The sequence below is a fragment of the Platalea leucorodia genome (genome assembly GCF_965183815.1).
Source record: "Platalea leucorodia genome assembly, chromosome: 6".
NCBI lineage: Eukaryota > Metazoa > Chordata > Aves > Pelecaniformes > Threskiornithidae > Platalea > Platalea leucorodia.
In genome coordinates this window covers 2917377-2929788 of record NC_138828.1, presented here as the reverse complement: position 1 = coordinate 2929788, position 12412 = coordinate 2917377, and the positions used below count along the sequence as shown (strand labels likewise).

The 12412-nt window shown below is 44.4% G+C and overlaps 1 protein-coding gene across 1 annotated transcript in view; it reads right to left on the bottom strand.

Annotated features, from left to right (window-relative positions):
* Nucleotides 1-12412, bottom strand: part of FRAS1 (Fraser extracellular matrix complex subunit 1) — a gene marked incomplete at its 5' end in the record, with an annotated part of 172214 nt that overhangs the window by 87962 nt on the left and 71840 nt on the right. The window contains 5 exons of the mRNA XM_082315032.1: nucleotides 3214-3348; nucleotides 3670-3813; nucleotides 6177-6324; nucleotides 7885-7974; nucleotides 12175-12366. Of these exons, the coding sequence (XP_082171158.1) occupies nucleotides 3214-3348; nucleotides 3670-3813; nucleotides 6177-6324; nucleotides 7885-7974; nucleotides 12175-12366 (709 nt within the window). The remainder of the gene's footprint in view (nucleotides 1-3213; nucleotides 3349-3669; nucleotides 3814-6176; nucleotides 6325-7884; nucleotides 7975-12174; nucleotides 12367-12412) is intronic.

The following is a 12412-nucleotide window of genomic DNA, read 5'->3' as shown; positions in this document are numbered from 1 at the left end:
GTGAAAATAAATCAACAGAAGTGACTGCACTGCCAGGAAACCGTTTTCACCCTTTCCGGCTATTTTCAGTTCAGATTTGTAGGGGCCATTTTGCACTGCCTCCTCCTTTCAGTGTGGATACTGGACTTATATGCAAGACCTTGCAGCTTAACCAGACACTGTTGCTGAAGGAAAGATGTTCAAAAGAATGTAGCTGACCCTCCAGTTACAACAGGGTGTGCAATTACTCTGCCTCAGCTGACGCGATGGTATTCATTAAGCTGCAGTAACACGTCTTTCCAGAAAATCAGTGTTAAAACAGATGAAAATTCCAAGGTCTCGCTTCTTGGTTAAAGCAAGAGCACTCCAGTGGCTCCCGAGCCAACGGGTCTTTTCCTCTGCTCTGTTACTCAGGAGTTGCAGGGGTGTAATGCAGGAGTCATACAGAAGTGACACAAGCGCAGGCTTTTAGAAGATGAGAGGTCCTGCAAAGTGATGTTTCTGTTCTTTCAAGATTGACCAGAAGTCAAAAAAATCAATTAAAGATCCACTCACCGAACTGTCTCTTATCTGCATCAGTGCGGGTACAACATTCCCAGGTTTGGGCTAACGCAAATGCCATCCCAGCAAGAACATAGTAAGAAGTCTGCTTGGCTTTAGGAAAGCACAGAGAGGTTCTAGTCTGTGCTACGTGGTACCATGAACCACCTCTAACCTGCCCTCCTCACCGTGAGCGGGGCAAGCTCAGCTTACTCAGGGTCAGTCATTTATTCTCAAGGGAAGCCTCCGCAGCTGGGATACAGCGGAGAAAAACAACAGGTCGTGAATAAAAATCCAAGTGCTTCGCTATAGTGTGAGCCGGGTCTGTTAGCGTCAAGTTACGCATTTCAACGTTCACGTTTTGGGAGATGAAAGCAGAAACACCTGAGTTCTGCCTAGGCTTTTGAATAATCTCGAAAACATCAATAATTAAACTAGAAAAATGCAGTGAGAGCACTGAACACTGCAAGTCCTTCGAGCCCTTCTGTTCTAGCAGGCAGACATCTTTTGCTTCCCTTTGCTTTGCCTCTGCGGGGGTATGTGTGGGGTTAACTGTTTCCACAGCCTATTTCTGACAAAGACGACTTCATCTACCACTCTGCTCTAAGCCTGATACAAACTGATCCATGATCTTTAAATACACTGCTACATAACTGAACCTATCCCCTTTTATTCTCAACTTTACCTTCTCTTAATGGTTTTAATACTTTACAGAAGCAGGCGGAGGGACGGGGGCAGGACACAACACCGGTATAAGATTAAAATAGAGCAGAGATCAAACAACTCCATTCCAAAATTCAAAATAGATTCAGTTAGACCAGATGTTATAAAACATGAACAAGAGGAAAGGCTGTGCTTTCTTACAACGCAGACAACAGTGTTTCAACAATAGGATGGAGTAAGAAACCTGGTCTTACAGGTCTTTTTCATCTCCAGAGGGAATTCCACAAGAGGGAGTTTACTGGAACTATAGCAATTAACACAGTCTAGTTCATCCTTTTTGTGATTTTGGAACATGCTTATTGCAGATGTTAAAACTCTTCTGAGAAAAATATTTCTGAACAGCCCAAGGCTCGTCTGGACAATCAGATGAGAGCTTTGTAAAAATAGAGAGGATACAAAGAAAGAGTGAATGGCAATGAATTATGGACTGTATCGGAAATTTAAGACTTTCTCCACTGGTTTGACTTTATGCAGAAAATGCAGCCAGGCAGAACTAAAGCAAATTGGTTTAATTCCCTCGAGGAAATAGGAACAAATTTTCCCAGCAACTTTAAGCTACAAGCATGCGTGACTGCAAATTTGGATGGAATGTACAATCAGTAATCTACAAACCAGTAATAAAACGAAACGTTAGCCTTTCCCTACCGCTTCAGCAGTACATGGGCACTGCCAATTAAAACACTAGGAGCAGGTGGAAAGGAAATGGTAAAATAAAACCAAATGAAGTAGAAGATTATTTGATACTTAAGTCCATAAATTCTTTTGGACTGGGTCTCTCTCTTCTATTTATACATGCACAATGGGGCCCTAGTCTACAGTCCTGCTGGAGGACAGAGGTTTTTCGGACTTCCAACACTTGAAACAAACGGTCAGCTCTTCAAGGCAAACCACTTCAGAACAGGAAGCTGGACTTAGAATCTAAAGTGCTTTCCCCTGAAATCTGCCAAAAGCCCTAAGCCTGTATTTAAGCAGGAGGGCTAGTTCCGAACAAATTAAAGTGATGGTTCAAGAAGTTAAGCGTGTGCTCCACCCCTTTGCTGAATTAGAGCTGCAGAAATAATTGGAAGCCTTCTAAAAAGGCCAACATCAAGAGGAGAAAAGTGTTAACTTTAGAGAAAACAATTAAACTGTCACAATGAAAAAGCAGCTGCCTTACAGTTTGGGAAAAGTACAAATATTTCAAAGGAGCAGGGGAAGCTCATAAAGGCACTATCACACCTCCATCAAAGAGAAAACTCTAACTTCACAATCTTAGTCTTTCCAATCACTAAGATACAGGTTTTAGACGCATCTCGGTGTTTTATAGAATTACTAATTTATTTTGTAAATATGCTTTCTGAGAACAGTTAGTCCAATCAACTTTCAGGAAGAGCGCGCTGTATGAAACAAATGAATGGCAAAACAAAGCAAAAAAATTTCCCAGGAGGTATTTTCTGTGTGCTTTTCTCAGTTCTATCCCCATCCCTCCAAGCAATTTTCTACGCACCTCAAAGCACTGTCTCCTGAAAGGTCTGGCGTTAGCAACTGCAGTTAGTCTGCACTGAATTCAAAGAAAACCCCCACAGATCAGATTGCCCGGCATGGCTCAAGGTGTTATATCCTTAGTAAAATTAGTGCACGCATCCTCCTCTGTATCCTTAACACCACAAAAACCACAGTCGCATTTCCAAAAGAAAATTCTGACGTGAAAGAGGACAGTGGTGAAAAAACTCAGTATTCAAAAGCAGAGAGTTTTAGACCAACAGAACTGATCTGCTGAGGAATTTTAATGAATATTTCCCCAACCAGTAATCAATTTTACACTGTATGACTTAGTTCCTCTGTTCACTCCTTCCTTTACTCTAGGGTGAACATTAACACCTATGTCAACAGCAGATCCCTCAACAGAGAGTATATCTAATAGCTGGGGCACAGCTTTTGTCTGCTGTTTCGCTATCACAAAGTATTGCAGCCTTTTTTGCTTTGAGTTACCTGTGCAGAGGAGGTGATCCTGAAAGTATCCCCTCCCGCACGAAGTCACGCACTGCCCGTTCTTCATTAGCAGGGATGTCCGGCACAAGGAGCACTCAAATCCATTGGTACAGGCTGAGCAGGTTTCATTGCAGGCTTCCAAGAGAAAGAATAGAAAAGGAGGATGCATTAATCCCACATGTCTTGATGCAGCAAGACTCCCCTGCTCTGATAAAAGGCGACAATTTTGCCTCATTTTGGCAAAAGAGTTTGAGAATTTGCATTTTTCAGGGGCTTCCACCTGAAACCTCCTGAAATCTTAAGCCCATGGTTGCTACTCAGCATGCGCCTGAATGCTTTTCCAAAGAAAGCCTGGCAATCTCTTTATAATGAGCCTGCGGGATCCTACAAACAAAAGCACAGCAAGCCACAGAGAAGACAGTCATCTGACAGGGTGTCAGCCCTCGCAGAAGTTACCTAAGCAAGTCCCCCCATCCTGGTAGAAGCCCGATTCACACGTCTCCACACAGCGCCCATCCTGCAGCTGCCTCCTTGCGTCTCGGCAGGCGTTACAGCGATCAAAGGACTGAGAGCAGGTCAAACAGTCTGGGTGGCACTCAGCTGGCACAAAGAAAAGACACAAAGGTAAAAACCATCAGCAGTGTTTTCAATCAGGAAGGCATAAAACCATGCATCCTCCAAAATCAAAGCGAAATTTATTACTTATTTCTGCGGGTAGTTCAAGGTGTGTTAGTTTTGGAGTGGTTTTTTTTCCAAGATCACATGAAAGGGGCTAAACATTACATTGCTGTATTCTAGTACGTGAGAAGTTATTGCACAGACTCAGATTTTCTAGACTATTGATAAAAAGGATATTCACTGTCCACATGGTTTCTCAGCAGTAAAAATCATAAGTCATCAGAAATTAATGGGCCGAAACAACCTGAATTTGAGTTTTCCTTCAGTCAAACCCTGCAATAAGTCAAGACTGTGTCCATGCCAGGTCAGAGTACAGGTGGCAGACCGCTCCCCCTCCAGTCCAACGCTTTATGTCACAGCACCGTAGCAATCATTCCTGGCCAGGGGTACTTTCTCGAATGGCACGGTTGCTCTCTCTGCAGAGGTCCAGCGAAGGACTACTTTTGCTTTACTACAGAGCTACTTTTGCTTGTGGAAGAAAAGCTGCCTGTTCCTTCCTGACCAGTCAGCAAAAAGGAAAACACTCTCCTTCTCCTGCTGAAAACTCTCCTTCATTTACACTAAATAACCTGCAAGTTTCCAGGGAGATGTACCTACGGAAAGGATCAGGAATCAAGAAGACATGCAGTTGTAGATAATAATGTAGATAATAATGAATCCACAGTGATAAACAGGAGGAATGAATATAGGATGCTCTGTCTCTATCTATTTCTTTCCAGTAACCTTCCAAAGGTATATGCAGCCCCATCCGTCCAGTCTGACAATGAACTGACTATGCGGAGAGGTACAGAATGGGCAATTTTTCGCTAGGTACAAAAAAACTCCCTCTGCTCCAACCCGAATGTCTCAGCGAGAGGGCCTATTTGCTGGTTTTCACATTAATACAGCTATGCTAGGGCTAGATGCTTTACACTGGCTGAAAATGAATGGGTTCTCTCTGGCTGCTTCCCCCCAGCACATCTGTGAGAAGCCGCAATAAATTTTTCCTGGCTTTAACGAAGCAGATGCGTTAGGGACTGATGCTCTGGGCTCACAGATTGAACTGCCGCAGGCTGGATTTGGCATTTGTTTCTCATTCCGTCCAACGCGACACCGAAAAAGACAGAGGGAAAACAGCAGGCTTCAGTAAATGAAATTTCTATTCACCCTTTTAGGACACAAAAACGCAAGTTTCGCTCTGTACGTCCGATAGCATGACTTCAACGCCTGTATCTTCCAAAACGCTACCATTACGGAAGCTAAACGAAGAGGCCAGATTTTCAAGGGTAACCAGTACACAGTGGCACTTCTTGATAAGCAGAACAGATGGGTGCTGAGAGCACTTTATAATCTGTCCCCTCCTTAGGAGCCTGTGCAGATGCTGCTCCCTTTTGAAAATCCAGGACAATTTGATCTGAACTGTCCGAAACTCATTTTCTTCACTTTGCAATTTGTAGCGCTTTGCATTTTTATTAGCATGCAGTAAATAACAAGCTTTAAAACATTAATATGGCAACTGTGCCGAGGCACTCCTGCAAATGACAGCATAATTAAGCTATGAAGCTATTTTCTTTTTACTGAGATAAAACATTAACTGGAGCACTCTGATAAAACCAAAGTTACACGAATGCAACAAGAAGAGCTACCAACATGAAAAATTAGCAAACCACAGCTAAAGCTTACCAACTATGAAATGTAAATCAAGGAGAACGACAATATCCTGGAGAAAAATTAATTTACATGCAAAATTAACATATAAGCTAAGGCTATCCTAATCTTTCCAAGTAATTATGAACTGGCAGCCATTCAGCCCCAGGTGAGCTTGTGGCGTAACACTGTAAACAGGTTCTTTTTTCTTTTCCACTCCCAAGAAATAATCAGGAGCCCAGAAACTCCAAAACGCATGTTCGGATTCAAAAAGGAGCAGTCCCCTGCCTTATGAAACCCATGTTGAAGGGAAAAAAAAAAAAAAAAAAAAAAAAAGAAACATTTCCAAAACACCAACCCCAAGGAGAAACTCTTTTGCCAAAAGAAAGCTACCATTTAAACCAGGGGAAGTCAGTGGGAGCCTTCTGGATGGAGCCCTAAACCTCGCTAAGAACCCTAATTAAATTATATGAAAATGAGTTAATTAGCAACTGCAAACTAAAGACAACTTAAAATTCAACGCAGGTATCAGACCGGTACCGGGGAAGCGAGGGCTGCAGGGATGCCAGAACAACCCCCGTGCCAGAGGCGTAGGCAACGCACGCTCTCCCCGCCCCCAAAAGAGGTACAGTAAGAAATGGTTGACCCTGGGTCTGTACCTGGCTCGCAGCGCGGGCAGCAGTCACCCTTCGCCTCAACAGCCAGGCTGCCCAGCGGGCAGGGCGGGCAGGAGCGCTGGAAGCAGGTCACCTCCGCGTCTCGGCATTCGCATTCTCCGCACGGCCCTTCTTCCCATTTCGCTCCGTTCTGCACGAGAAACAGTGAACAGCCAGCATCAGTAGCGAAGGAGAGCCTTTGCACAAAGTGGTTTCGCCGTGCACGGAATCTCTGGGCAAATTGCAAGGCAATTTAAAAGTAAATTAATCATTTCTGGGACTGTTTCAGCACCGAGGCCTGCCGACATGGGACTGCCTGCCTCTCTACCATTAACCCTCTTGCCCTCTTTGCCTTTCCAGAATAAGGCAGCCTGCAAAGTGCCTACTGAGGAGTCCTTGGCCCGTGAACACCTCTCATTCCCTCTCAGCACTCCCTCCAAAGCAGGGTGTTTTTCAGTTAGCCGTTAAGTCCTTTCTACTTCTTCACCTCCCTTCATTTTCTCCGACTCAAAGCATTTTCTCCTGTCTCCAAATTTTGCTGCCTCACTTGTCCACTTCTTTTTCACAGCCTGGTAACAAGTACTTGAATCTGCTCTGTATCTGAACAGAAGATACCCACAATCTGTCCGCTGTCTGCATCTATGTCTTTGCATAATGACCTTTTTGTCACACTTTAAATCTCTTTCTAACCTTGACAGCGTTTTACTTCCTCTCCCCCTCTCTTCTATTGCCTTGTTTGCCATCACCGAGGAACGGCCGGAACACCACAGGGATGAAGAGGTATCACCGGCTTGCTTCAAAACTACCCATCGCACCCGACACCTGTCTACTTTTATTGGTCGATGGAGGAGAGAGATCTTGCACCCGCTGTTCCCCTCCTGCGATCCGCATCCCTCGGTGTGCTCAAAAGGCCACCGAAGCTGCCCTCGGCGGCTGAGGCTCTGCTGGCAACACGTGAGGAAGTCAAAAGGCAGAAAAGAGAGAGTAAGCATTTTAAATGCCCGCGAAGCTTTTGTGCCAGTTCTTCTCTTAAAAGAGATAAAGCACAGACTGGAATAAACCTGACACCTTAATATGTTTTACCTCACTTGGGTCAGAGAGAGAGATCTGAGGAAGGAAAGGGAAGTATTACCATTAAAAAAAAAAACCAAAACAGTATTAAAATTCCCATTTCTCACATCTGTTGGCAAATAGCAGCGATGAGCTCCAGTCCTCATCTGTCCGAGCAACGAAAAGTCCATTGCCGGTATATTTAATCCAAGATACTTAACGTTTCCTTTCTATTTAACTTCAGAAGGAAAGTCCCTTGAAAATAGTCCTAAAAAAATGGACTCCTGTCCCAGTAAAAATTAAAATCAGTGGGAAGCATAGGCAGAAAGCTATACCCTGCCCCTCTACTTTATAGGATTAAAGTCAGGCATCTTCAGCTCCATGAGAACTGCAGGAAACCTATGAGTACGTATATTAAATATTAAAGGGAAATGATTGATTATACCAGGCAAAGCAAGGCAAACTTAAACTCTGCAGCATACCTTATAAACAAATGCATTCTGGAAATTGTAAAAGCAATCTGCAGACAATATTAATGGATTATTTTTCTGCTACACTTGCAAATAATATCCTTCTCAGAAGTGGACAGGGAGAGTCAATTACTCCAAACCTTTATGAGCAGAACTCACTAGTACGTGCTCCAAAGTACCAGGATACTCACAGCTTTGGTATGCTCTTTGTAAACACAGTAACTATTACTTGAAATACATTCAGGACAGCACTTCCCATCTAAGTGAATTAATTCTTCACCCTGTGAAGAGAAAGGTTGCAGCAATTCAAATGGAATCAACACCACCAAAAATACTGTGGAATGCAGAGGCAGAACAGCTCTTGCCCTGGAATGCGATCTTCAATATCTAATTTCACCTTATCTTCTCTCTATCCTACTTCATCTCTGTAGGTACAGTTTGAAAAATGCGATCAGTGAATACTGCAGTTGCAGAACAAACCTCGGAAAAGGCCAGGGAATTCAGCGATAAGGCCATTACTTCATCCCTAAATCCTGCAGAGAAAGAACCCCCCAATATAATCCACTGCAAGTACAGAGAATAGGAATGCCGTATTTTTATTATGAATCCCTCGGATTTTACTGGACCTCTGTCAAGATTTCAATGCATAGAAGATTACCTTCATTTTGAATGTTTGACTCTGTTTCCCCGAGAGAATTTCAAAGCACATGCTCTACTTATCCCAGATGGAAACAGCCTGTTCTTTGCTACAACTGTACAACTCCACAGAATCCACTTAAATAACTTTGGTTTGAAGATAAGAATTTAGCAGCAGGAGAAGGGAACAAAGTGCCCTAAGTCGTCACAACTTTTTGCGCCCAAGTGGAAGCTGAACATGTAGAAAAGAGGGAGACTCTGTCCTAGGGAACCAGGACACAGCTCAAAAGAAACAGCTTCCACTTCCTGACCTGAGTAGCTTTTCTGGACCAGATTCTCATGCACTGTAAACATAGGCAGGGTAATACATACTGGTCAGAAAACAGACATATGTATACAAAACCAATACAATTAAAAAGTTACAAATGAAGGACGAAATTAGATTTTATGCCGATCTGCACTGAGCACTCGTTTAATCTATGCCCTTTAAATGTCAGCGTTAATACTCATCCCAAATCTCAGCGGGCCTAATCTTCCTCACTTTGCAGTCAGGCTGGTTACTTCCCTGTGACAAACGGAGAAGTCATGACCATGCGTTCAATGTTTGTGAGGGGCTCACACACCCAGTGAAATCGCACGGCTCACGCTGGCTGCCATTTCAGCGTGTGGCTGCTTTCTTCTGGCGGCTCACGAAATTCAGCTGAGCGCCAAGTCGACCAAACAGCTTTGCTGATTTACACCGACCGGGCATCTGTTCCAGCAGTCACTCCAGGATATTTTTCGCCGTGCCACACTGGCACGCTCACCAATTTATGTATGTGAATTACTTTAGACATAGATAAGGCAATAACAGCGCCGGTCACTGTTTCACCAAGGTAGAACAACTAAGCCAGGCCACACTCTGGCAACCCTCATGCCTTTCTGAGAATGGTTAAGAGGAGAAACCGTATGGTTCTCAGTCATCGAGGACCACACACAGCCTAAATCTCTCTCTGCTGGCTCTATACGTTTTTGCTCCTAAATCATTACGTCAAAACGCCATTGGCCGTGGTTGGATCTCATGTCACTACTATGTACTGTAAACTCTCCCATCCCCAGCCCTGCCCACATCCCCACCCGCACACATAAACACGCGCTGTAGGAAAACTGAGAACAACTAGCCATGGAACACGGCTCGCCCAGGCAAAAAAAACGCAACCACGCTGCTCTGCCAAGACTCAGAAAAGGGAGAGGCCTTGCGAGATAACTTGTGGCTTTGCTGAAGAGAGATTCATCGTATTCCAGGTTGAGAACACAGAAAGGCAGCGATGGGCAGGGAGGCAGAAAGGAGAAAAAAACGTGGTATGCAATCTCTCTCAAACACGTACACACCTACATCCACGTGCACCATCCGTAACTCTAAATATCGGAAAGACTCCTGCAGCTTGCCGGCTGTATGGCAGTCACGCAGCGCCCTGCAAGCTCTGTCTGACTGATCCTGTACGTTCCAGGGCTGCCAGCAGAAATATTTCATCACCAGCCTACTCGGGTAGGCTGCAGCATCCCCTGCTAGCACCCACGACCCCTCCTCCTCTGAACGTTGTCACGCATGTGCTTCCTTAGCTGGGGTGCTGGCAAGAGCTCCAGCAGGATTATTTGATGCTCTGACAGTTTGAGTGGTTTTGGTTGAGCGCATCCACTTCAACATCCACAGCTAACCCAGCGTGCCACAGAACCCGTATCCCTAGCTCATCAGTAACCTGCGGAAAATGGCTTTTTGAAGATTCGGTCAGAATCCCCACAGACGCTTTCATTTGGCGCTTGCTGGCCAGGTTTGTTTGGAAGGGTTTATAAGCTAAACCTCTACCCTACCCTCACGTAATGCTGCTATGCTACGTCGAGCTGTCTAGGATTTGCAGTTCATATCTGTGGCCTCATTACATTTTAAATAGGACAATGTGACGAGAAAATTAATAGTGCCTTAATGAAGAGATGAATCCAAATGCTCCTAGCTTCACATCAGCTCTGATTTATTGATGCAGGCGTCTAAAAAAACAGAGCTACAACTCAAAAAGGAAAAAGCAAAGGAAAAAGAAAATATTTCATTTGTTTTTTGAGTAAATATTTTCTTGTAATTAATTAACGTGCACCTTGTACTATTGAGATCAACTATGACTGAACATGACTCGAGGAAGCTAGTTTATCTTAAGGGAAGCCATGCAGAATAATAAATCCCTGGGCAAGTATCTTTTATCAAGTGGGACCATAACTCTTCTCTACAACAAAGGACACTGTCTTCCTCCTTCTGTCCTCCTAGCAATCACGTTTCAATCAATTCAAAATTGCAGCGGTTCATACGCTGACAAATAATATAACTTTTTGAGATGCTCGGGTTTTTAGATGGGTGGTTACCTCAGAGAGCCTGAGTTTGAAAAATTATCGTGCGAGTGATACGCTGCGAGTTTTTGAACCTCCCCAGTTTTGAACCCTACGTGTTAACGTTTCCAGCTATTGTTCTGTAAAATATCCCTGCCTTTTCTGAATAATGGATTCTTTGCCAGTACCCAAGATACGAGCATGAATATTAAATAATTCTCCCTACTGAGCCATGACAGCATGCCATCATCATTAGTGTAAATGATCCAATTTACAGCCATAAGCATGCAGGAAGCTGACTGAAACAGATGCGAGTGCACAAGATTTTATGACAACCACGACTTTCCACCCAGCAAAACCTCTCCGTGCAGTTTAAGGTCAGATGATGGTCAGCAGTACTACACCAGTGACAAGAGTCGGGGTCCCACACTCAATGCGTTTTTGCTATTTAAAAGCCACAATCTCAGACGAACAAGCAGACATTTTTCTTCCTAGACACATCCTCTCTGCATGATCATCATCTGGGACCCCATGTGCGGATTCTCACTTTTATGAACACTCATTAAAACAATCTAATCCAGTGAATCCGTTATGTCCGGATTTTGGCTGGACTTCAGACGCAACACAAGGGTGCTGCCACTCAAGATTCAGCACGCAGGCAGTCGCCAGAACAGCATTGCCACTGAGAGAGAAGACTCGCAAGGCTACAACTCCTTCCCTTCTCTTCACTGACACTGTGGTATAAAGCAGATATTAGCCCACTAATTAAAACAGATGCAGTGGCAAACAACACGGAAGTCTTACACTGCTGCAAACAGGCAATTCAAAACATATTTGGGGGGGGGGTGTCTGCGTGTGAAGCATTCAACCCTATATAATGCATTTTGCACATCCGCTACAGAGTAAATATAACCTAACCTGGCGGGGGGGGGGGGGTGTAGTTTTGGCGTAAAAAGCACTGGGAATAAAATATATTACCAGCTTCACTTCCATGCCAAGAATGGCACAGAAAAAATGGAGAAAAGTGGAACGCTGACTTCCATATCCAACTACCTTACTGAAGCCCCCTGTAGCATACAGAATGAAGATAAAAGGAACATTCCTTAAGCTTTTAACTGTCTCTGGCCTGTACGTCTCTCCCCATGTTCAGCTCCTGGTAAAGCCGGTGGTCACTGAAACCTCTGGGTGTTTGACCTTCCATTATAGCAGGCAGACAACAGCGTGGGAGGGAATCCAAGTTAGATTAGTCACTGACTCACACTGCCTTGCTTCACAATGCAAGCCCACTGAGCAGTCAACCTTGCATGGCAAATCCAAAGATTACTCTCCTTTCCCGTGAAGTGTTTTCAAGATAATTGCACAAAACGAGCCCCGAGAGAAGGGCAGGTTCTTTGAGCGTCTCACGATGTCAGTCAAGAAAAAAGAAAAAGGGGGGGAAAAAAACCCCAAGGCTTGACAGATGCATCTTGAAAGAAGAAAACCTTTCTTACCTTGGCACACTCCACTCTGCCACACTCTGCTTCCTGGCAAGTGACTTGCCCTTCATCACAGACGCAAAAGTCGCAGCGGGTACTATTCCACATCTCACTGTGGTACCTGATGGTGCCATCATACAAGCAGCTTCCCTTGGAAGGCACACACTCCTCACAACACTTTCCCGGGCGCTGCACTTTGTTCTCCCCCTAGAAAACATCAGCAACCATTGAGCAGGACCGTCTGAACCCGTTG